Source organism: Simochromis diagramma, unplaced genomic scaffold (genome assembly GCF_900408965.1).
Source record: "Simochromis diagramma unplaced genomic scaffold, fSimDia1.1 OVJJ01000590.1, whole genome shotgun sequence".
NCBI classification, from domain to species: domain Eukaryota; kingdom Metazoa; phylum Chordata; class Actinopteri; order Cichliformes; family Cichlidae; genus Simochromis; species Simochromis diagramma.
In genome coordinates, this window is record NW_024387057.1 from 2089561 (window position 1) to 2111987 (window position 22427).

General features: G+C 39.9%; 1 protein-coding gene across 2 annotated transcripts in view; it reads left to right on the forward strand.

The window, feature by feature from the left end:
* Positions 1-22427, forward strand: part of LOC120741980 (Fc receptor-like protein 5) — a 127176-nt gene that overhangs the window by 94726 nt on the left and 10023 nt on the right. Inside the window, exons 1-6 of one of the 2 annotated variants that reach the window (XM_040045119.1) lie at positions 14304-14470; positions 14858-14890; positions 15266-15505; positions 16421-16693; positions 16819-17079; positions 17465-17737. In XM_040045119.1, coding sequence (XP_039901053.1) covers positions 14434-14470; positions 14858-14890; positions 15266-15505; positions 16421-16693; positions 16819-17079; positions 17465-17737 — 1117 coding nt within the window. In that variant the 5' untranslated portion in view covers positions 14304-14433. Of the gene's footprint in view, positions 1-14303; positions 14471-14857; positions 14891-15265; positions 15506-16420; positions 16694-16818; positions 17080-17464; positions 17738-22427 lie in introns of those variants that run through there. The other variant, XM_040045118.1, reaches the window with a different exon arrangement.

Sequence of the window (22427 nt, forward strand, 5' to 3'; positions counted from 1 at the left end):
TTACAGTGTATCACTGCTTTAACCTGTTTACCTGACAGCTTCAACACAGCAGACAAGATTTTTTTTCATGTTTCCAGCCTGTTTCACAGCTAATAGAAACACATAAATTTGATGATAACTGTGCCATGTGAAGATTTAAAAAGCCTCAGTTTATATATTTATTGTGATTTTGTCAGTTGTATAATGTCTGATGATGTTTCATTCATTATTTTAGTGCTCAGTACAGTCAACCATGGAAACACTGAAGGTGAGAAACTGTTTTTTTCTTCCTGTGTTGCTCTAAATGACGTCCTCTGTCTTATATTTTGTATCATAAACCAAACATTTCATTGATTTATTGGTTAAAATGTTAATATAACCATGTTAAGTGTGTGAGCACTCAAGCACACACCCATGATACAAACTGTATATTTACTGAAGAGCTGTGGCTTCATACATGTGGATTTTCTTTTCATGTTTATCTGATCTGAAAACATCAACAGTGCGTGTAGTGCAGATTATCTCACTGAGTTATGCTGTTCTTCACATCACACTGACCTGTCTCGTCCTGCCTAATAGACCCTGTGCACGAGAAAATGATAACTTCCTGGTTTGAGACCGGATGTGGGGTTGTGCATTTCCGGTAGCTTTACTTTGCGGTCAATCGCTACTGCGAAGATATCCTCCAAAATCATGTCCAGAACTCAAAAACTGAAAGATCACGTTAAGTTACAAAGAGCAGAAGGTGGGAACACTCACCGCTGTTGTGTCATAAAAAATCTAATGATCAATTTTGACGTTTAAAGAGTTTAGATCGATCAGTTGTTTACATCACTCAAAAGAAGCAGAACTGCATCACTGCAGCAGAAGACACATCGTCCACATTCAGAAGCACATCTCTGTATAGTGACTGGTCTTATGATTTAAACAGGCAAATGTTCAGCATTCAAACTACAGGTGAAGAATAGTCAAACCAGATGTTTCCCGTTATGTCGATATCAGCTAGTCAAGTACACACCTACACAGCATGTTAACAAACCGTGAAAAAAAGCCACACAAAAAATGAATGATTGCTGGTAACGGTTTCTATACATTAGTATTTACGAAGGGTATGTTGTGACTTACCTTCAAAATTACAGTGGTCCTTCGCTATGACGCGGTTCACCTTTCACCTCGCTGTTTAGCAGATTTGTTAGTGCAAGTTTGCACGTTTTTTTTTACATCACATTGTGTCCTGCGTCCTGATCGCTGCAGACGATCTCCTCTGTGCCGTCTCTGCTGCACAGTACACAATCGCTGCATCGATGGCTAGCAGTGTGACTCTGAAGGGCAGTCACACTGCTTTTTCCCCAACAAACACAACAATGTCGACGAAACGTTTACCACCATCAACAAAATAAAATTGGCTACTTGATTTCACCTATCGCTGGTTATTTTTAGGACATAACACCCGCGATAAACGAGGGACCGCTGTTTACAGATACTGAGAAATATAGAATTTAAATCCTTTCTCTGTTCTGCTCTGAGGCGTGGGGGGGGAATATCAACAGGTCTATGAACAGCATCTACATACATATTCCGTAAATGCCCAAGACATCTCGAGAAATGTAAATCTCACCTCGATTCATCAATTTGGTTGACTGGTTTTGGAAAAAGCGGCAGTAAACAAGGAGCGAATATAACACCGGAAACGAAGCGCCCTAGAGGAGTTTCCCCACCGGAACTAGCATATGCTAATGTGCACATAGTCTATTACTCCCAGCTGTGCTCTCCTTCTGTCTCATTCCCTTCATTATACTGCAGCTCTGTTACCATGTTGAGACAGAAATCAGAGAAAATTTGAAATGTCTTAAACTGCAAGGAAAGAAAAAAACAATGTAAAGAAAATATTTGTGTAGATTTTGTTTTGTTGGAATTTGAGTCACTTGAAGAAATCTTTTATAATTTAGGATATTTTACATTTACATTGTATCAGGTGTATATTTTCTTACCTGCTTTTTCATAACAGCATATAGACCCAGGGCCATATCCATTTACCCAGAGTCACTAACTGAAAAGCTTCAGATCTGTTTAGGTACGATTGATTGTTTTTATGCAATTTTAATGAATCATCTGCATATTTATATAATTTTCTTCCTTTTTCATAACAGCAGATAAACCCAGGGCCACACTGACAGCAGGAACAACCATCATACCAGTAGGGGGCAGTGTGACACTGACATGCTCTGTGCAGAGCTCTGATGGATGGAAATATGAGTGGTTCAGACGAACCCAAACAACCTCTGAAGGTCAAATCAGAGATCAACAAAACAGAGATATCAGAGTATCTGAAGGAGGAATCTACAGCTGCAGAGGAACAAGAGGAAACCCAGTTTACTACACTGATAGAAGTGATGATGTCAACATTGAGAAAACCAGTGAGTTCAGTAATTTAGTTTGAAATATACATTCACTCATGATTATCAAACATACAATGTGAAGTTTTCTGTGTTGATTTCATGTTTCTGTTTGTATCTCAACTGTTAATATGTGTAAACAGTTTCCAATAAAGTTGTTGTAAAACAACAACCCAACTGGCCTCAGATATTCAGAGGTGAGACGATCACTCTGACATGTGAGGTGCAGGAAGGAGGTGAAACCACTGAGTGGGAGTATGAATGGAGAGGACCCAGGACACCCACACAGTGGACACACTATAATGATGTGACATTCAGAGTTTCTGAGTCCAGCAGTGGAGACTACATGTGTAAGAGTCGACGCAGAGATGACTCATATTCTTCAACAGAGTGGAGTGAAGCCTTCACATTGTCAGCATCAAGTAAGTCATGTTTGTTGTGTGATCTCCATTTGACAAATGTCATAATGGTCAGCACAGGATGAATTCAATGGTCTACAAAGCATGTTACATTGTTAGTCAGACAAAGAGCTGCAGCTGATAGTAGCCTCATTGTAGACAGTTTGTCACCACTTTGTGTCATGAACCTTCAGCTGGTATAGAGACGCCAATGCTGACCTGCTGCTCCATCACCTGAGGACCATAATGATATAAACAGGATAAATAAATAATATATTCAAACAAATAACAATTGATCTACAATTTCTATAAAAAGAATAAAAGTAATTCTGAACTATCATCTGATCAAATAAATAAACACACACAGACATACCACCAAAAATAGTGGTACTGTTTCTATGATCAACAGTCTCATAACTCTGAGTCACTTCCACTCACCTTTAGCAGGAGGCTGATTGAGATTGATCCCTTTAAACTCCCAGGTCCTAAAGACGGACCAGCTTATTAATCAATCTTCAAGTACTTTTTAAATACAGCAAAGAAAATACAAAACTTTCACTGCTTCGATCAAAACGATTGTACAGTTAGTATCTCTTCAAGATCACCAAGATTTGTTGATGTTCACCATTTACATCTAGTTATTTAAACGGTTTTGATTCAGTCACATGCAGCACACAGGACTGACAGCGCACAATCTGCTTTGAGGTAGCAGCCAAGAAAGATGTAGTTTGTGTCTATGAACACTGCTGTGGAGCTATTTCCTCTGTGCTACTGTGCAGCTGTGCTATACAGTTCTTCATGTAGCACAGTATGCTATCAAAAACCAGCTACAGGTCAGGGTGTTTGAAAATATCCCAGTGAATCCTGATGAAACAGTCCTGCCTCTGGCCTGGTTTTCACTGTCTTTGTGCTGTTTGTAGCTATTTTGCCAAGTGGGATGTGGCCGTGATCAAAACAGTTATCAGTGGTCAGACTGGCCTGAGGTGTGGTTTAACCCTGTAGCCTGTTGGAGGTTGATTTGCTTTTCACTCACGTTACTCTCATGTTTTAAACAACAGAATTTTTATGTTTCTATTTGTGTCTAACTGGATATTTTTCTGTGAACAGTTCCCAGTAAGCCCACTGTGACCCTGCAGCCATCCTGGACTCAGATATACAGCGGTGAGACAGTCACTGTCAGATGTGAGATTCAGGGAGGTGAAGGAGCTCAGTGGACGTATGAATGGAGAGCAGCCAAGTTAAACACACCTCCAACATCCAATGAATACAGAATCATCAGAGCTACTGAGTCTGACAGTGGAGGATACAGCTGCCGGGGCAGGAGGGACTATTTCTTCTCAGAGTGGAGTGATATCATCACACTGACTGTGTCATGTAAGATCTTTCATCCAGAGTATCTAAATAAGGAAAAAGCACTTCTTCTTTCTTACAGCTTTATAACTGTCTTTCATGTTGGTCAGTAAAATGTTTAGTTTTTATTCCAACAACAAAAACCTGAACAGCAGCTTTTTATTCACAGTGAAGAGAACAAAACATATGAGAGTAACTTCTCTGCTGTGCAGCTCTAATACATGAAAGATGAAATGCAGAACAAATGCTGGATCTGTCTCAGCTGCTCCACCACATCCACTAAGAAACATTAAATCCACTGATTGTTCCTCATGTGTGTTTTTAACTTAGAAATGCAGCAAATTAAATATGAAAGATTAGTGTTGTGTTTGTGTGATAGTTGTACAGTTTGTTGCAGCTTCACCATTAAAGTTATGTGATATTTATTATTTCCATATTTCCACCAAGTTGTTTCAACTGGTTTGATTCAGTCATTGACTTTTGTTCTTTTTCTAAACTGAACTGCAGATAAACCAAAGGCCAAACTGAGAGCTGATAACACAGCTGTTCCAGTAGGGGGCAGTGTGACCCTGACCTGCTCTGTGAGCCCATCATCATCATCTGGATGGAAATATTACTGGTACAGAGATAATACCACAGTGGGTGTTGTCCCCACATCAAATGGACAAATCAGTGTCTCACAGGAAGGACTCTACAGGTGCAGAGGAGGAAGAGGAAACCCAGTTTACTACACAGAGGACAGCCAAGAAGTTCAGATTAACACAACTGGTGAGTTTGGATTCAGCAACAATATTGAATAGATTGATGATTGAGGATTACTATGAAGATCAAACAGCATTATATCTCATGGTAATCTCTTTGGCATTGTAATAATAATCTTATTGGAAATGGTTGAACATGAATAGTCATGTAAAATGTGGAGTCGAGAGAATCAGTGTCAGGAATGTGATCCAAGGAGGGGAGACTAGGTGGGATTATGAATGTGAAACAATCATTTTCAGCAAATCTCCAAATCAACATAAATTCACAATTAGTTCTGTAGCAACTCTACAAGTAAGACTGCAAGTAGTGTAGAACAGGAGTCACAACATGAAACCACAGAGCAGAGTCATGCTGACAGTTTCTGACAGGAAACAGAAAATCTCAATGTAAACATCAGTTTTTGTTTCTTTATATTAAGATTTCAGATCCAAAATCTGAATTTTTCTAGTTTCAGGTTTTGGATGTGAAAGAAGTTCATTTATCGTTCCGTTCATCATCGGACTTGTTAGTGGAATTATTGTCGTGCTGCTGCTGATGTGTTGCTATAAACAGATAAAGGGTGAGAGATTTTCTGTTTGACTTTTTAAAGGAAAAATAATTTATTTTGATGCTGTGACACTTTTAAACAAACTGATGAATAATCTTTGTGCTTTTTACAGAACCCTGTTGTAACAGGTTGGTGCAGCAGTTTAGTTTCATTTATATAACTTCAAATGAAGCTAACTTTGAATTATTCCTCATTAAATTTTCATTATTTGTTTCAGTCTCACTCAGTCTCAGAGCACCAATCAAAGCTCTGCTTCACAACAAACATCCAACCAGAATGAAGCTCAGGTTTACTCCTCTCTTCTTCATGGTGAGACCAGAAATTATTACTTTTCTCTTTAATACAGTTTTCAACACTCAGTTTTCCAGCAAACAGTGACAAAAACAAAAATAAATAATATTTTTCTTCCTTCTTTCTTATTTTCAATGACTTGTAGGTGATCTTTCAGTCTATGAATCAATCAGAGGCTCTGGAAACACTGGAAGTGGTACAAACAGTATAAACTTTGATAATAACAGAGCTGTAAGAAATGTAAATATTTATTCTGACTGATCAAACTTCATTATTTCAGCAGATGAATACAACAACGTCACATCTGGATTTCAGCTTGACGGTCTTGATAAGAGGAGTGAGTACAAGAAACATGAAATGTAATAATTGGTCGAATGTTTTTGTAACTTGTGTAATTTTAGAGGAAGACAGTCTCCATGTTATTAAACACAATAATCCATCATCACAACAGGCAGACATGATGGCACAGAGGAGAGCTCTGACTACAATAATGTGAATCCTGAATCAGCCTCACATACAAATGTGAACTCTACAGACACTGAATCATTAGTAATCAGATTACATTTGCAGTAAAATGTGTGACATCATTGCTAAAGTTTGTGGAGCTGATGAGCTGAATCACTTTTTATACGATTGGCTTTAGTTGTGTTCTGCTGCTGTTGTGATGTCTGAATAAAACAGATGAGATCAGTTCTGTGTGAGTAAAGCATGAACGTGTCAGAAAGCATCATCACATCTTTGGCAACATTATTTCTTTGTTTTTCACTTTTGAAGTCGTATTTGTTCTGATTTTGTTTCAGGTCCATAAAAAGATTATTTCAACAAAACTCAAGACTCACGAACAACGTCAGCAACGTCAGTGTAAACAATGACATGCTCTTGGTTTAATATCAACACTGGAAGACTGATTACAAGGTTCATCTTTGTATTAAAATCCTATTGTGTTTATTTCTGTTGTAATAAGTGGAGGGTGGATGGTGTGGGACATTGTTTCCATCAAGACACAATTTCATGATTTTGTTTTATTTCTATAAGATGTTCACTCACTTCCTGCTGAATTTTACATCTTATCTTTAAAGCGTAAGAATAGATTATTTTAGTATTAGGGATTTAGTTGTATTAACGATAGTAAAGCATTATATTCGTTATTCATTTAAGTAGGCCATAGGTCAAGCTACTAAACACTCACACATAGAGCAGACACACAGAATTGGGAGAATAAGTCAGAGGTGAGAAGCAGAGGCGACAGAAAGGAGAACACAGTGTGCGAAGAAATGGGCAGCAAGGACACGAGAAAGGGAGACAGCAGATAGAGAGACATTAGCAGGCGCCTAGTTTTGAGAAGACAAAGGTTGTTGACCTCTGTGTGCTGTTGGGACTGCCCCAGCAGATTTTGATGATTGATGCTGAACTGTGAAAATCCCCGTGTACATGTAATAAAATTAGTTGATTATTTGTTCTGAGAAAAAAACAGGGATGAAATATTACACTGTCTTATGATGCATTATACTGCTGATTTATAAGAAAACAAAAACTTATTGTCAATGTTCAGATTTTACAATGTTATTCATGTCATCACTGAGGCCATGACAGAGAACATTTTGTGTGTGATCAAATAGTTTTCTGTAGGTGATGTTTGTGTCTTTTATGCTGTTTACAGTTTGATTTGTGTAAAATATTTGTGGTGCTTTTTAAAATAATCAAATAATATCACGACAAAACGTCTTTGTTCTTCTGAGTGACCCGTGATGCTTATATGTGGATAAAAATGTCTTTTCTAACTGTCTGCTATATCCTATTTATTAATCAGCTGAAAATGACTCATGATTTCTGCCTGAGCCCCCAGAAAAGAGGAAAAGCAGCCTGTGGTTGAAGAGAAAAAGTAAATGACTTGTTTTAGCAAAGAGGCAACAAGAAATGCAGACAATAACAGCACAGTGGTGTTCTCTTGACAGCTACATGCTGATATTGTCAGATATAAATATAAAGTATTTCCTTAGTTGAAGGGATACAAAAGTGTCAGGTGTGCCCCTGTAGCTCTGCACTTGTTCTCTGTGTGGACTGCACATTTTATATGATCTACCTGTACTGGGAAAAATACCACACTGTGACAACTGATGGAAACTCTCCTTTAGAAAAATATCAGACAAAAATACAGTGCCGAACGGTACAGACAGAAAACAGCAGATATCATTGTTCAAAGGTCCTTTAAAAGACCCTTTACCAGGTATCATAATCTTGGCTGTAAAAGTGTCAGAAATCATACTGTAAGTGACAGCTTTTGCCCTTTTTTTCCCCAGAAAATCCTCAGCTTTCAATATCTGGCAGTCGTTATACTTTATTGTATTCGTATGACAGTGGAACAACAGTGGAGAAAAACAGACTGTTTTTTCAGATTTATAGTGAAGTGGAAACAGATTTAACATAAATGAAATGTAATACAACATCAACTTTAAATATGAACTATACTAGTACAAAAAAGGATTTGAGCCTAGCCCACTCAATTTTTTGTATATCCTTCTTTTTATATTGCAAATCTCTCTCTATTGTGGAGAGCCAAGTGCTCCACGTGTCATCATTACTTACCTGTGATTGGACCGTGCATTCTAATGATGCACCGTAAAGTTTCGTAATGTTTTTCTTCTCATCTTTCAGTAACCGTTTCTCTCTAGCCCAACTGGTCGAGAGATCCAGTAGTGCGAGTCACCCTGGTAAAACCAGCCGGAGTTGACTTTTCTGTGTTAAGACAGCGATAGCGTGTGATCTAGGGTAACCAGCCGTCCTCTTTTCCCCGGACATGTCCACTTTTCACGTTCTGTCCGAGGGGATTTTCGAGACTGATGAAAATGTCCGGGTTTTTCTATAGGCCTACAGGTGTGACATCACACATATGGGTCATATGTGTGATGTCACACGCCGAGCTGCTGCTTTGTGAGTGGTTGTTCTGCCTCACAGTTGGAACAGATGATCTTTAAAAGATGCCAAAGCGCAAGTGCAGCTTTTCAGACGAACTGCAAAAGAAATTTCCCTCGTACCATCGCGGTACTGGTAATTTTTCTTATACAGATAAGGCCTTCTTTCTGTACCATTTTTTTTAATTCCAGAGGTTTTTAAGTTATTTTTTGTTTTGCACTTCTTGCCTAAAAGCCTATATCACAGTTTTTATTTCACCATTCATTAATCACACAGAGAAGGCATCATTTAAATATGTTAAAATTTTCTTTAAACAAACAGTATTAAGAAAATTCTTCATGACTGGGCGAAGTGTTATCATTTTTGGAAATCAAACTATACTTACACTATTGTGATTGTACCGTAATACACCAAATATCCATGTAAATCTCAGCTTCTCTTCTTTTCTAAACCGCATTCTCCGCTGGTGGGCCCATGGTAAATAAGGGTAAGTGTCAGTGTGGACATACAGATATAGTTCCTCTCTCATATTTCTCATGTCAGACTCTGAACACAGCTTCCAAGTACAATCACTGGACTGTGTTTACAGCTGGTGGCCAATAGAGGGAGACATAATCCATTTATAATTTATTGTAGCTGTCATGGTCTCCCAGTCCTCCTGGTCAACCAACACGTTCTTTTTCCTTACGAGTGTAATGAACTCGATACTTTACTTTCTGTTTCTTTCCTGTACGCACTGCTGCAGTTTCATCTAAGAAGCAACCTGGCTGTCTTAAAGGTGATGAAAATTCATTCAGAATTAGCAACACTGATGATGGTAATTATTAAAAAGTATTGGTACTGGTATCAGTATCAGCGATATAGGCCTGGTATTTACTTGGTATTAGACTGATACCAAATCTTGCAGTATTGCACACGACTAATAAGTAGTGATATTAAATTCATTAAACTGATATTACTTCAGCACCATGGACAGCACACAAGGTTTTCACTGCATGAGCTGTGCTCTCTAACACGTGACTGTTTGTAGTGGTGGACAAATTTAGCTGCATGCACACATAGCTCTCTCTGTGATAGGTTAATAATTTTAATTAACAAATATATGTATATGGATTATTGGCTGAAAGTGATTAAAATTTTTAATATTGTGACACAGTGGGTCCGCACTCTGGAAGGGAGGGGAACATCCGAAGAGGCATACGCCTGCTGAATGGCCTCCACAACCCTGTGGGACAATCGAGACTTAGACAAGGGTCTGACCAGAATTCCATAGTGGAAGCTCACAAACGGCTGGTCTGACTTCCTGAACGGCCGGATAAGCAAGAAGTTCTGTGCCAAAGCACAGAGATGGCACAGGGCAACCTGGCTCCCAGCGGCCTCCTTGTGCAGGTCCCCTGTGAGGAATATTCATAACTCAACTGACTTGGACAGGTGAAATTCAGATGGGGTCGTCAGCAGCAACCCAGGGTTAGGCCGGAGGATAACCCCTGTGTCACCTTCATCATTGCCTTTGGACCAACAGAGCATGCAGCTCACAAAGAATCATGTTAACTGTGGTCTGGTGGGGGTCCAGCTGGTGGGCCGCACACCAGGAGGCAAACAGCCCCCGAAGGAAGCAGTAGGCAGTCCTGGTGGATAGCACACAAAACTCCTGCAGCAATCTCACTTTTAGATCAGGCCAGGCATGGAGCCTCTCCCTCTCAGGGTACAGGCTGTCACCCTGAGTCCTACTGGGAAAAGATGGAACAGTGACCCCCTCACCTGGGACAGGAGGTCCCTCAGAACAGGGAGCTCCGAGGGTGTCCTGGCCATGACTGGCATGTTAGCTGAAAACTAGCATGTGTGGCCAAAGAGGGGTCACCAGGATCAACTCCTCGGTCTGGACCTGGTGAAGGAATAACTGGAGGAGGGGTATGGAGGGAAGGCACAGAGAAGAGCCTGTGGTGAGGAGTGCACCAAGTTGTCTGCAGGGAGAAGAACAGATGACAATGTGTCGATTCTCTGGGGGAAAAAAACTTCTGCCCCTCTGAAGCGACTCCAGATCTGGTGGACCACCTCTGGATGGAGTCTCCACTCCTGTTGGATCGGGCTCCCCCTCAACATATTGTAATGTTCACTGTCACGTTCAATGGTCCTGGCACATAAACTGCTTTCAGTGAGTAGAACAGGGTGAGCCCACTGCCACAGTCTGGTAGCTATCGTGCAGACGAGGGGAGACCCTCGGCCCCCTTACCTGTTGATGTAGGCTACTGTGACCATGCTTTCTGTCTTGAGGATAACATGGTACCCTAACAGTCACGACAGAAACTGCTTGAGTGCCAGGATGACAGCTTGCAGCTCCAGCATATTTATGTCAGAGACGCCCAATGACTGATATAAGAGCTGTAGACTGTAGAGCCCTCAGCCTCAGGAGCTGACCCCACGAGTGAAGCCCAAATGGGTCTAGGCACACCCCGAAGGTCTGCTGTCAATTCAGGGTGAGGGACATGGAGGCTCTGATGGACTCCACAGTCATGCCCAGAAATTATGTGATGTGGGAAGGCTGCACGTGACATGAGCAGAGCTACATGGCTGCAAAACTGTCCTTTAGTGCAGCAGAAGGATACGGCCCGATGCAGTGGGAGAAACTCTCACTCACTGGGTTAACAGCCAGTCAGCCACAGAGAGGACCCACTAGCCACGTGAACGCACTGACAGAGGTGTTCTGACTTTCATGCATGTTTCTTACACAGCATGCTGGTGCTCTTGGCTTCTTGGTCTTATGGGGTGCAGATACTCTCTCAGCACAGTTTACCACACTGCTGGGTGTTATATACACTAGTGTATTCAGCTTTGCTGTAATGTTTTGATTCTGGGTCTCATCATGATGCACTTTGCTGGTGTTTCTGATTATTGATTTTGATATTATGAAGATTAAGGGCACAACTTCACAAATCTGAATACAAACACACACACAAAGAAGAAGAAAGGAGGGTGATGATGTTTCAGATTAATATTAATTGACAGATGCCTCAGCGTGTAGACAAGAGTACATATGACATGTGAACCTAGTGGTTCCGGTCACCCTTTAATTCTTTTCTGACCCCCCTTTGTTTCTCTGAGCAGACTGTGATGACTGCATGTGTGTAAAAGACTGTTGTAGGTTTATTTTTATCTGCTGAAAATCTGATACCACAAAATTTCTGTCTGGGCCTCCAAGAAAAGAGGAAATGCAGCCTGTGGTTTCAGCCTGAAGTCTAACGTTCATCTTCTTTAAAGTCAACACAGCACAGTGGAAATGTGCAGGTATGACAATGTGTGAAAACAGGTTAAAAGTAGCTTTATTGTGGTGATGACACATGCTGGACTAAAGAATAAATAAAGCATGTGGGCATCAAGAGAAACGGTGAAAAGCTTGTTTCTCACGCTCATGTCTTTAAGAGTCTCTGCATGGACGTGCTGTAAATGTTCATTTATCTCTGAAATAAATAAAATCATCCATCACTCTCTCTGTCCACAACATCATATACAGACATGTTTTTCTTACTGCAACTTCCAAACAGGCCAGTTCCTCACAGTATAACACAAAACTCCAAAGTATAATCACAGCTTTGTAACCAACAGAGGAGCCAGTAAATCATCTATACCTACTGATACTAATGTGTCTGTTTGGCTGCTGTTACAGAAATGGTTCCTACACCTGTGATGATGACGTCAGTGTTTGACTCCAAACTGTCTGCTGGACTCTGCAGTACCACAGAGACTTCCTGTCTTCAAGCCTCATAACATATTGATATGTACTGAAACTTTTGCACTTATGTTAACATATAAACTGCAAATAACATAAAAACATGAAGTAACATCTTAATGTATTTTACCTTTCCCACAGAAAAGTGGAGGGAAAGAGAAACACACCTGCTGTTAAACAATCTAAAACACTTGGATATTGACATGTTTGTGAGTGTGTGTAGATGATACTGCAACAAACCTTAATCATAACCTTTGTAAGAAAGTGTTTGACAGAATAAGGATAGATGCTGTGTTTGCAGGCTTTAACTATTATTAATATTATAGACTGTATATTGAGAATGAGAAGTGAGAAACTGAGGTACACCTTATTCTCATATGGAGGGGATTAGCCAATCACAAAGTTACCACACCTTAAAGCATTCACTGCTGTGTTGTCCTTTTGGACTCTAATGTGGGCGGAGCCTATAGTAGCTTTCATAGTGTGACAGATGAGGTCCAACTAGACAGGTTATGGAGAGACAGACAACCATTCATGTTCACATTCACACCTGCAGGCAATCACCTGAATCACCAGTTAACATAATAATATATGACTTTGGAGAGAACCCAGACAGGTGGAGGGAGAACATGCAAACTTCACACAAACAGCCCAGCTGGTGGATTCTAACCAACAACTTTCTTGCTGTGAGGCAACAGTATGAACCACAGTCATTCAGCTCATGGTGGTCTAAGAAGTTTGGAAGGAAAGTGACTAAACTTCTTTACATTTCTTGAAGACGTGTCACCTCTCATCTAAGAGGCTCTTTGACTTCTAAAAATAAAACAGTAAAGAGTCTCAGGTATTTTAACCTCAGTGAGGGTTTTACTTTAAGTGGGTCAAAGACCCACAATCACGACATCACATGAGCCAAGCTGTGAAAAAAGGTGTGGGTCATTATGGACCTATAAGTTTTTGGCCTTAAAAAACACATTCATGAATCAAACCTAATCAGTGCTCTGTGTTTGGCTTATTTAGTGATTCAAAAATACAAAAGAGTGGCAGCACAAATAAAAGTTTACAGTTTGACTGTCGTTTTAGGTTCAGTGCTGCCATCTTGGATTGCTAACTCACAGTCTGTGTGCCTGCTCAGACTTTCCAAGCAGTAAATGTGAGTTGTGTTCCACAAAAAAACTTTTCGACTGGTAACTCAGAATTTCCAACTTCTGTCTTATTCAAAAACTATCACCAGAGATTTGGGGTAAGAACACTTTGAGACCTTTCCTCCCCCCATCATGTGACCTACTGAGGTCACCTGAGGAAAGCACCATGGAGGGGTTGTGGCACAAGGAAGGGATCTCAAAACTACATTGTAGGTGACTGACAGCTGATGCCATAAGGCTCCACCTCTGGTCATTCACAGTGGACATAGATGTACTTTTTCACTCCTCTTTCAAACCGTCAGTATTTTGTGTTCAAAATATGAACACTGGCACCTTCGTATGAGTCATATTTGATATGATATTGAAAGCAGATAAAACCAAATTAAATATTTTAAGATCATTGTCTGTCGATAATCCTGGAGAGTGAGTGAGTGTGGTGGCCAGAAACTGAGAACAACACATTTTGGGAAGACAGCATTCATGTATCGCACAATAAAAGTCTGTGGATGTTCAGAAACATTTGCTGATAAGATGACTCGAGATAAAATATTTCAGCTTTATGATGACCACACAGGACACTGCACAAATCACATAAAAGAATAAAAATAAATAATAATAAAACATGACTATGAGCTGGTAAATATGTCACCTGACCTGAAACAACAGAAGGTAAGAAGAAAACACAAGAAGCAAGCCTGCATGTTTGCAGTGGACAGGAAATGTGAACACGTCACACAACTGCTGTGGTCAAAGCTACAGGAGCTGTTTGAGGTTTGTATAAAAGGAAAGGAAGCACAGAGAGGCCACAGTCAGAAGAAACACTCTGCTCTTATCTGTATTAAATGCAGCTTCTCTTTTTATTATTGATGTAAAGTCAAAGTGTTTGAGATCAGCTGAGGATCAGAGTGCAGCAGGGCTGGATGTGAGGATGGGGCACTCTTTGCTCTGCATGACGGGGTTATTGTGTAAGTACATTTGTGACATTGTTTGAATGGCACTGATTAATGAAAGTGTTTCTCATGTGTGAGAATTAGAGTGTATCACTGGTTTGAAGTGTTTATCTGAGAGTTTGAACAAAGCATATTTGTGATGTTTATGAAAGTTACAGACAAATGTTGGCTGGTTCCTTGGTTCAGTTTAGTCTGGAGTATCGTGTTGGATACATCGCTGCTTGTTGCACTTGACTCATTGTTGTGTACAAGTTCATATATTAATAGTGTTTTATGCACAGAAATATTTTGATGAGCAGTAACTGTGTCATGTGAAAATTAATCTTTAAAAAACTACTTTTGTTCATTTTGATTTTGATTTTCTGTCAGTTTGATCCTGATGATGTTTAATCTTTACTTTAGTGCTCGGTTCTCTCTTCTACGTTAATGCTGAAGGTGAGAAATGTTTCTTTCTTTTCTTCACATTTATAAAATATGTATAATTTTAATCTGATATTTTGTATTTCATGCACCATTTTAAATCACATCCTGTTTCTCTGTTTGTGCATCGTTTTATTTAAGATACTAAATGGGTTTATAAACAGTGAGTTAAATCCTGCAGCTCTGTGCAGTCAGTCTGTGGTTTTACTCAGAATATTAATTAACTGCTTTAATTTGTTTCATAAAAACACATCTTATTATTTTCAAGTCCAAATGTCACCAGGATGCAGTAAATCTTTTGACTCTTAACAGCAGCAATAAAAATCAGTTCAGCTTCAAAATGACTTGATGCTTCCATCAATCTCTAACTTGATGTGTTTATGTGAACAGTTCCCAATAAGCCCACCGTGATCCTCGAACCATCCTGGCCTCAGATATACAGCAGTGAGACAGTCACTGTCAGATGTGAAGGAAGTCAGTCGCTGGTTGTTTGGAGAGAAGACAAGTTAATCAGACCATCAGCATCTGAATACATAATCAGCAGAGCTACTGAGTCTGACAGTGGAGGATACAGCTGCTGCACCATGAGTCTTTCAGTCTGCAGTGACATCATCACACTGACTGTATCATGTAAGTTGGACACATTTCATTGAGTCATATTGTTCTTTGTTTTAGTTTAGTAACAAAATCAGAGAAAATCGTAACAAACATTAAACACAGATGTGATGATCTCAGTTTCTTCAGTACCTGCACATGTGTAGTTTCCACCAGGTACGTGCAGAGGGGGGGGGGGGGGGCTAGAGGGGCTTGAGCACCCGCCCCTTTCCTGATGGGTGCCCAAAGTGCCCTTTTGTTGAGGCAACTTCCAATGGTTATGCATCTTTATGCATATATATTTATGTGATCATGATCCTTAAAACAAACATTTAAATAAAAAACAGATTAACAAAAAATCTGATAATAAGAGCGACCACAATCAACTGGCCTCAGATCAGCTAACAGTGTATAGTTCACCTGTCTCTGCATTTAGGAGTACAGTTTGGTGACAGAGCATAAAAACAGTCTCACCTGATTCTTGATTCACTCTGACAAAGTTTTCATCATGTTATATACATCCAGTGTTAGCTCCTGGCTCTCTAGCTGGCTAACAGTTAGCTGAGATACCTGTGCTGTCCTCATGTGTGCTGCTGCCAGTTGTTGATTCTCATCAAATTTGTTTTAAAGACACTTTTTTGTTCTTGTGCTGTTGGTGCCTGTTTGCATCAAGTGTGATGATCACACTGAGATCAGGGACCGACCTACGTGAGAAACCTGAGATCTATTATTGAACTCCATCCATCTTCTTAACCCATCATCCAGGGTTGTGACCTATTAAGCAGTTACTGAATTAAAAAAATACATAAATTGTAAATTAATAAAAATAAATTGGATTTTTTTTTTAAATTACTATTGAGTTTTTATGTTGAAATCTTTATTTGTTATATTACAAAGTTTTTCCTGAAGCAACTGACAGTCTGATGTTTGTCTTTCCTGTAACATCAACAGCAAGTAAACCCAGAGCCACTCTGACAGCACAAAGTTCAGTCATACCAGCAGGGGGCAGTGTGACACTGAGCTGCTCTGTGGAGGGCTCTGCTGGCTGGAAGTTTGACTGGTTCAGACGTGATTCAGAGTTTTCTGGAGCTCAGAAAATAGGAGCTGGAACATCAGAGCACACGATCAGTATTTCAGAAGGAGGCATCTATTACTGCAGAGGAGGGAGAGGAGATCCAGTTTTCTCCACAGAGGACAGTGCTGCAGTTACAATTCAGAAACAAGGTGAATGTTTATAGTTTTTTTCTGAAATGCAACAAATTCATTTTTAAATTAAAGTAAGACTTAATATATTTAAATGTATTTTTGCTCCCACATGATTTTTTTCTGTTTATTTGTTTGTTGAACAGTTCTGGCTGCTGTGAAACTGCAGCACAGCTGGTCTCAGATATTCACTGGTGACACAATCACTCTCAGATGTGAGATTCAGGGAGGTGAAACAAAGGTGTGGAAATATGAATGGACAGCACCCAACACAAACAGCCCTCCAACATCCAGTGAATACAGGCTCAGCAGAGTTTCAGTGTCCCACAGTGGAGACTACAGATGTCGGGGTAGCAGTGACTATCTCTTAACAGGATGGAGTGATGCCTTCAGACTGACAGTTTCATGTGAGTTGGACCATGATTCATGCTGACATTTCATGTTTTCATGTTTACATCTGTCTTAACAGGAAAACTCCAACAATGATCCAGCTGTCTGCAGGCAGCTCAGGACAACAGTTTTTCTCACTGTGCAAACAGAAAGGAGAGACACCATGGAGGCTCTTAAAATATCAGCAATGTAAAGAGGAACGTACAGAGATGACAGTTTGATAAGAGGATGATAAATCAGTGAAATCTTTAGTTTAAACAGTCTAATGTGTCACATGCAGGGAAACTAATTAATCTTTGTGTTTGTAGATAAATTACTCTGTGAATGTTTAAAGTGTGATTAGTTCTGTAAGAAATATATTCTTTATGATGATTTAATTTTGTGGTTTTGTTTCTTCAACAGCAAGTAAACCCAGAGCCACACTGACAGCACAAAGTTCAGTCATACCAGCAGGGGGCAGTGTGACACTGAGCTGCTCTGTGGAGGGCTCTGCTGGCTGGAAGTTTGACTGGTTCAGGCGTGATTCAGTCTCTTCTAAAGCTCAGCTCATGAGAGGAAATGAAGCAAACAGAGTTATTAGTGTCTCACAAGGAGGTCTGTACCACTGCAGAGGAGGGAGAGGAGATCCAGTTTACTACACAGAGGACAGCAGTGACGTCACAGTTGTGGAGACTTGTGAGTTTTAAACTTTCTGTTATTTAAGTTTCTCATGTGTTTCATACAAATGTAGAAATAAACATTGTGGCATCAACTGCAGAAAAGACTAGAATAACTGCATATTTATTGCTCATTAGCTGCTGTTAGTCTTTAAATTGTGTTAAATATTTGTATTAAATATTTTTGGCCTCTCTTTCTAAATGCTTCTTTATCCTAAACTGACTTTAAGACTGTGACCTTCCCACGCCTCTCTCCATCTCTGCACTTTGCCATAAGTTGACCCAGAGCAGAAAGCTAGTTAGCAGCTACGAGCCAAACTCAGAACACTGAGCATCAGCCAGAGGTCTCCGTGGGTCAGAGCCGTGGATCTGGAGATAAACCTGCCGTTCTGACACTCACGTCAACATGACAAAGTCTGCTTTCCATAAGGAGACAAATTTGTATTGAAACCGTTACAAATGTGCACGATATGATTAACAAGCAATGATTTGTACACATTTGTTTCACACCGGAACTTGAAAGCAGCTCACATTTGTGGATCTGTGTGAAGCTGGCAGTTAAATTAGACTCAAAACCCCACGTGGGCACGAGACGTGATCTGTGCGTGTCAGGTAATTCGTCCACATGTATTTAAGGTGTTGTGAGCTGTGTATTATCACCAGATATGCTGTTATTGTGCAATAAATATCTTTATGATTTCGACCCTGAGACTGATGTATTTTATACTCAGGGCTGCCCGTGGCTGCATGAAAACAACAGAAGATGATCGCTCATTGAAACGGACTGAAGACATAATTATATACAAATAGTTTTCATGATTGTTCTTCTTATTTTACAATTATTGGACCACAGCCACATTTTATTTACTTATTCTGAACTCAAACAGACCTGCAGAATGATGCTTTATTTAAAGTAGGCCTGCACAGGCCTGTGCTGTTTTTCTCCTCTTTAAAGTTTTTGTTAAAAAGTTCTTAAAAGGTAAAAAAGCTCTTCTTCTTATTAAGACATCTTGTATTGTATTAAGTATATTTATTATCATCTCTGAATTATGGACGATGAATTTTAAAGAAAGAAATCTGAAAAAAGAATCCGGACGTTAAAATTTGTGCCTCAATGATCAGCAGTTACTCAGGTTTGTGTCGACACATTTGTACAATAGTTTGTGTGAACTGGAGACCTGAAAAGTTGCACACAAATCACTGCACACATCTGTAAATCTTACTTTCTGCTTGTGAATCATATTATACACAGTTGTACCACTTTCAAGGTAAATTTGTTGCCATAAAAACAAGGATATACTGTCCACCTTCACTCCCTGTCTCTGTAGCTGTAAGTGGTTCTTCAAAGGGAAAATGCAGCTGTTAGCTGTAATGTTAGGATTTGTAGATCACTTTATAAATGTGGAGTGTGTGGAGAACAGGCTGTGTGAGTCAGATACACCGGTGGGCCACCACACACGTGTACCACACGGTAAATAAATGTAAACACTGATTTTTAAATCCAACTTCATTTAAAGTCAAAATGTCACCAGGATGCAGTAAAACTTTCTCCTCTGAACAACAGCAAAAAGAAAATCAGGCTTCAAAATGACTTCATGTTTCTATTTGTCTCTAACTGGATATTTTCCTGTGAACAGTTCCCAGTAAGCCCACTGTGACCCTGCAGCCATCCTGGACTCAGATATACAGCGGTGAGACAGTCACTGTCAGATGTGAGATTCAGGGAGGTGAAGGAGCTCAGTGGACGTATGAATGGAGAGCAGCCAAGTTAAACACACCTCCAACATCCAATGAATACAGAATCATCAGAGCTACTGAGTCTGACAGTGGAGGATACAGCTGCCGGGGCAGAAGGGACTATTTCTTCTCAGAGTGGAGTGATATCATCACACTGACTGTATCATGTAAGATCTTTCATCCAGATTATTTCAAATTACTTATTGTGTTAATCTAACCTTTAATTGGGAAAATCAGTCGTCTGCTTATTAAATAAAATCACAAAACAGATGTTAATTTATTTATTTTTTATTCTAGTAAACTTTCAAACATGATAACAGACAGTTTGTGTTTATATTTCAAAACTGATCATTTAACCATTTGTGGACAGGCTGCAGTCTTCAGTGTCCACGAACAGCATGTTTAACTGTCTGACTGGATACTTTGTAGCATCGTGAGCTCAGAACATTCCTTCCGCTAACAATTAGCAAAGCTAGCTGGCCAGCAACAGCAAGCAAAGCATCAACACTGATCATTTTATTAAGGATGAAAGAATTTAGACCATTTTTAACTCTCAGTGATGCCACATGTGTTCCTTTGACTTTGGGACCTGAAGATGAGTTTTAATCCAGATTACTGAGGATTCTGACTGTGGTAGCCGTGATGCTCCGACAATCCTTCAAGCGGTGTAGCTTTTACCAAAGTTGTACTAAAACATTTTTGACTGATTTTTGAGCACCACGTACCACATAAAATCGGTTCGAGGTCAGTAAGCACAACTACAATTCATAAATAAAGCGCACCGGATTATAAGGTGCACTGTCGATTTTTGAGAAAATTAAAGAATTTTAAGTGTGCCTTACAGTCCAAAAAATTCCGTACTTGGAGACAGAAAAACAAGGTATTTTAAAACTTTACTTACAGTGTAGAGCACTAACATTGCTGCTTGTGAATTGAAATTCATGCTGGGATACCTGGCTGCCCCACGTCCACAGTACCATCAGTTCATAGCAGCGATTTTCTAATATCGATCTGTCCTGACTTACTGTGCACGGTAACCAATCAGATGTTAGACAAGAGGCAGCGCTAAACGAGATCCTCCAAAACTGACATTTGGACTCCATCTTTTTTTTTAGTTGAATAAAACTCAACAGACTCCCATGTGGTCTCATTTTATTGGAGGCTTTATTGGAGTCTGTCAGCCTCTCTGATTTTTTAGTTTTTCTATGTCAATCAGTTGTTTACATCATTGGAAATTAAATTATAGGATTATAGAAAACTACCTAAACTTGAACCATGTCAGTGATGACTGATGGTCACGGTGCTCTCACAATAACAGACACCATTCAGTTTAGTGTCACTTTTGACTGTTATTAAAGGAAAATGCAGAGAGCACACAAAACATCTAAAAGTAATTTGTTTGTGCAGCATTCGTCTTTGAATAGTGAAGCTGTAGTGTAGTTTTGTATGAAGACACTCAGTCTAATGCAGGGTCAGCAACCTTTTACACCCAAAGAGCCATTTGGACCTGGTTTCCACGCAAACGAAAACACTGGGAGCCACAAATACTTGTTGACATCTAAAATGAAGATAACACTGTATATATTGTTTTTTACCTTTATGCTTTGTGTGAACAACTAAGGTGTGTTGCTTATGAAATCCATGAAGTGCTACAGAGAAACTTACATGTTATTTATGTAATGAACACATTTTGAACTCTTAAAGAAATATAACTGTAGCCTGGCTAAATTAACCAGCCCAGAACACAGATTATCTTTGGGGTTCTTTTAATCTGAATGATAAAGTAAGTGCTCAGAAGAAAATAACAAAGTTGTAAAAATAAAGAAATAAAATTGTTACAGACAGCTCCTATCCAGTAACAGCTTTGTGCTCTGGTAACCCACTGCTACTGCAGGTTATTTCCCCAACTTTATCAGCATCTGGAACTCAAGGACATCTAGCGTCATTTCGTGTCTGATATAAACCCAAACATAAATAAAACAAAACTTAGCAGTGCAAAAATAACTGTAGTGGCTTCTCCTGCATAGATACAGAGCCAAGATTAAACAGTTAACACGGTACATTTCCCTCTTACCCACAGAGATAGTATAATACAAGTGTGAACTCAAATACATACAGTGCATTAATCCAGCAGCAAACGGAATATGGATCCCTCTGAGACGAACGGCGAAGTTGGTGGCAGCTACTCCTGGTGCCTTAACTGTTGCACACTTTGCGTTCAAAACAGATCACGCAGCGAAAAAAGGCATTGCACACCCACATAACACCAATGCAAGCTAGCACTCGTGCATGTCTCCGTAGATCCCCATGATCCCTTCCGCTCTCAGAGGTACCCCAAAAGAAAAACAGTGCCATCCAGTGGCATGTCCCATAATATCGAACTTCCACCCGGCTACATACTCCCCTGCTTAAGAGTCAACGTCCCCGGTGACTCAATTGGTATATCTCAACTCATGCACTGCTTCCTTAAAGAGAGCAGTACCCAAATTAGTCAACAACTGAGACAGTACCTCAGGGCTCAAGGTGATGGCATGACATGCTGATACAGGGACATGGTAAGGGTTTGAATGCACTCCAGCATTAGCTCTTTTACTCCGACGGGGCACTGGTGTTGGTGGAATGACCCCAATATCCCTGTTAGTTTCAGTAGCAACTGTCTCTGGTGTGGACACCTGCTCAGAGTCAGATGGTACAGTAACACGAGCATCATCAGTGTTTACAGACTCAGAAATGTCACTGCTTTGAACTGCTTCATCAGACCCCTGCTCTGCACTTGGGTATGAGGTTTCTCCGAACAACACATACTCAGGATCTGGATCTGAACAGCCTGTTTTCTCTTCTGTCATAGGACTCACTACCACAGGGGATTCATTATTTTTCTTTTTCCTGGGTGCAGGAATTGGGCCAATACAAGGTCTAAGGTTAGCTCTGTGAACCCGTTTTACTGGCCCACCCTCCACCGGCTCCACTGC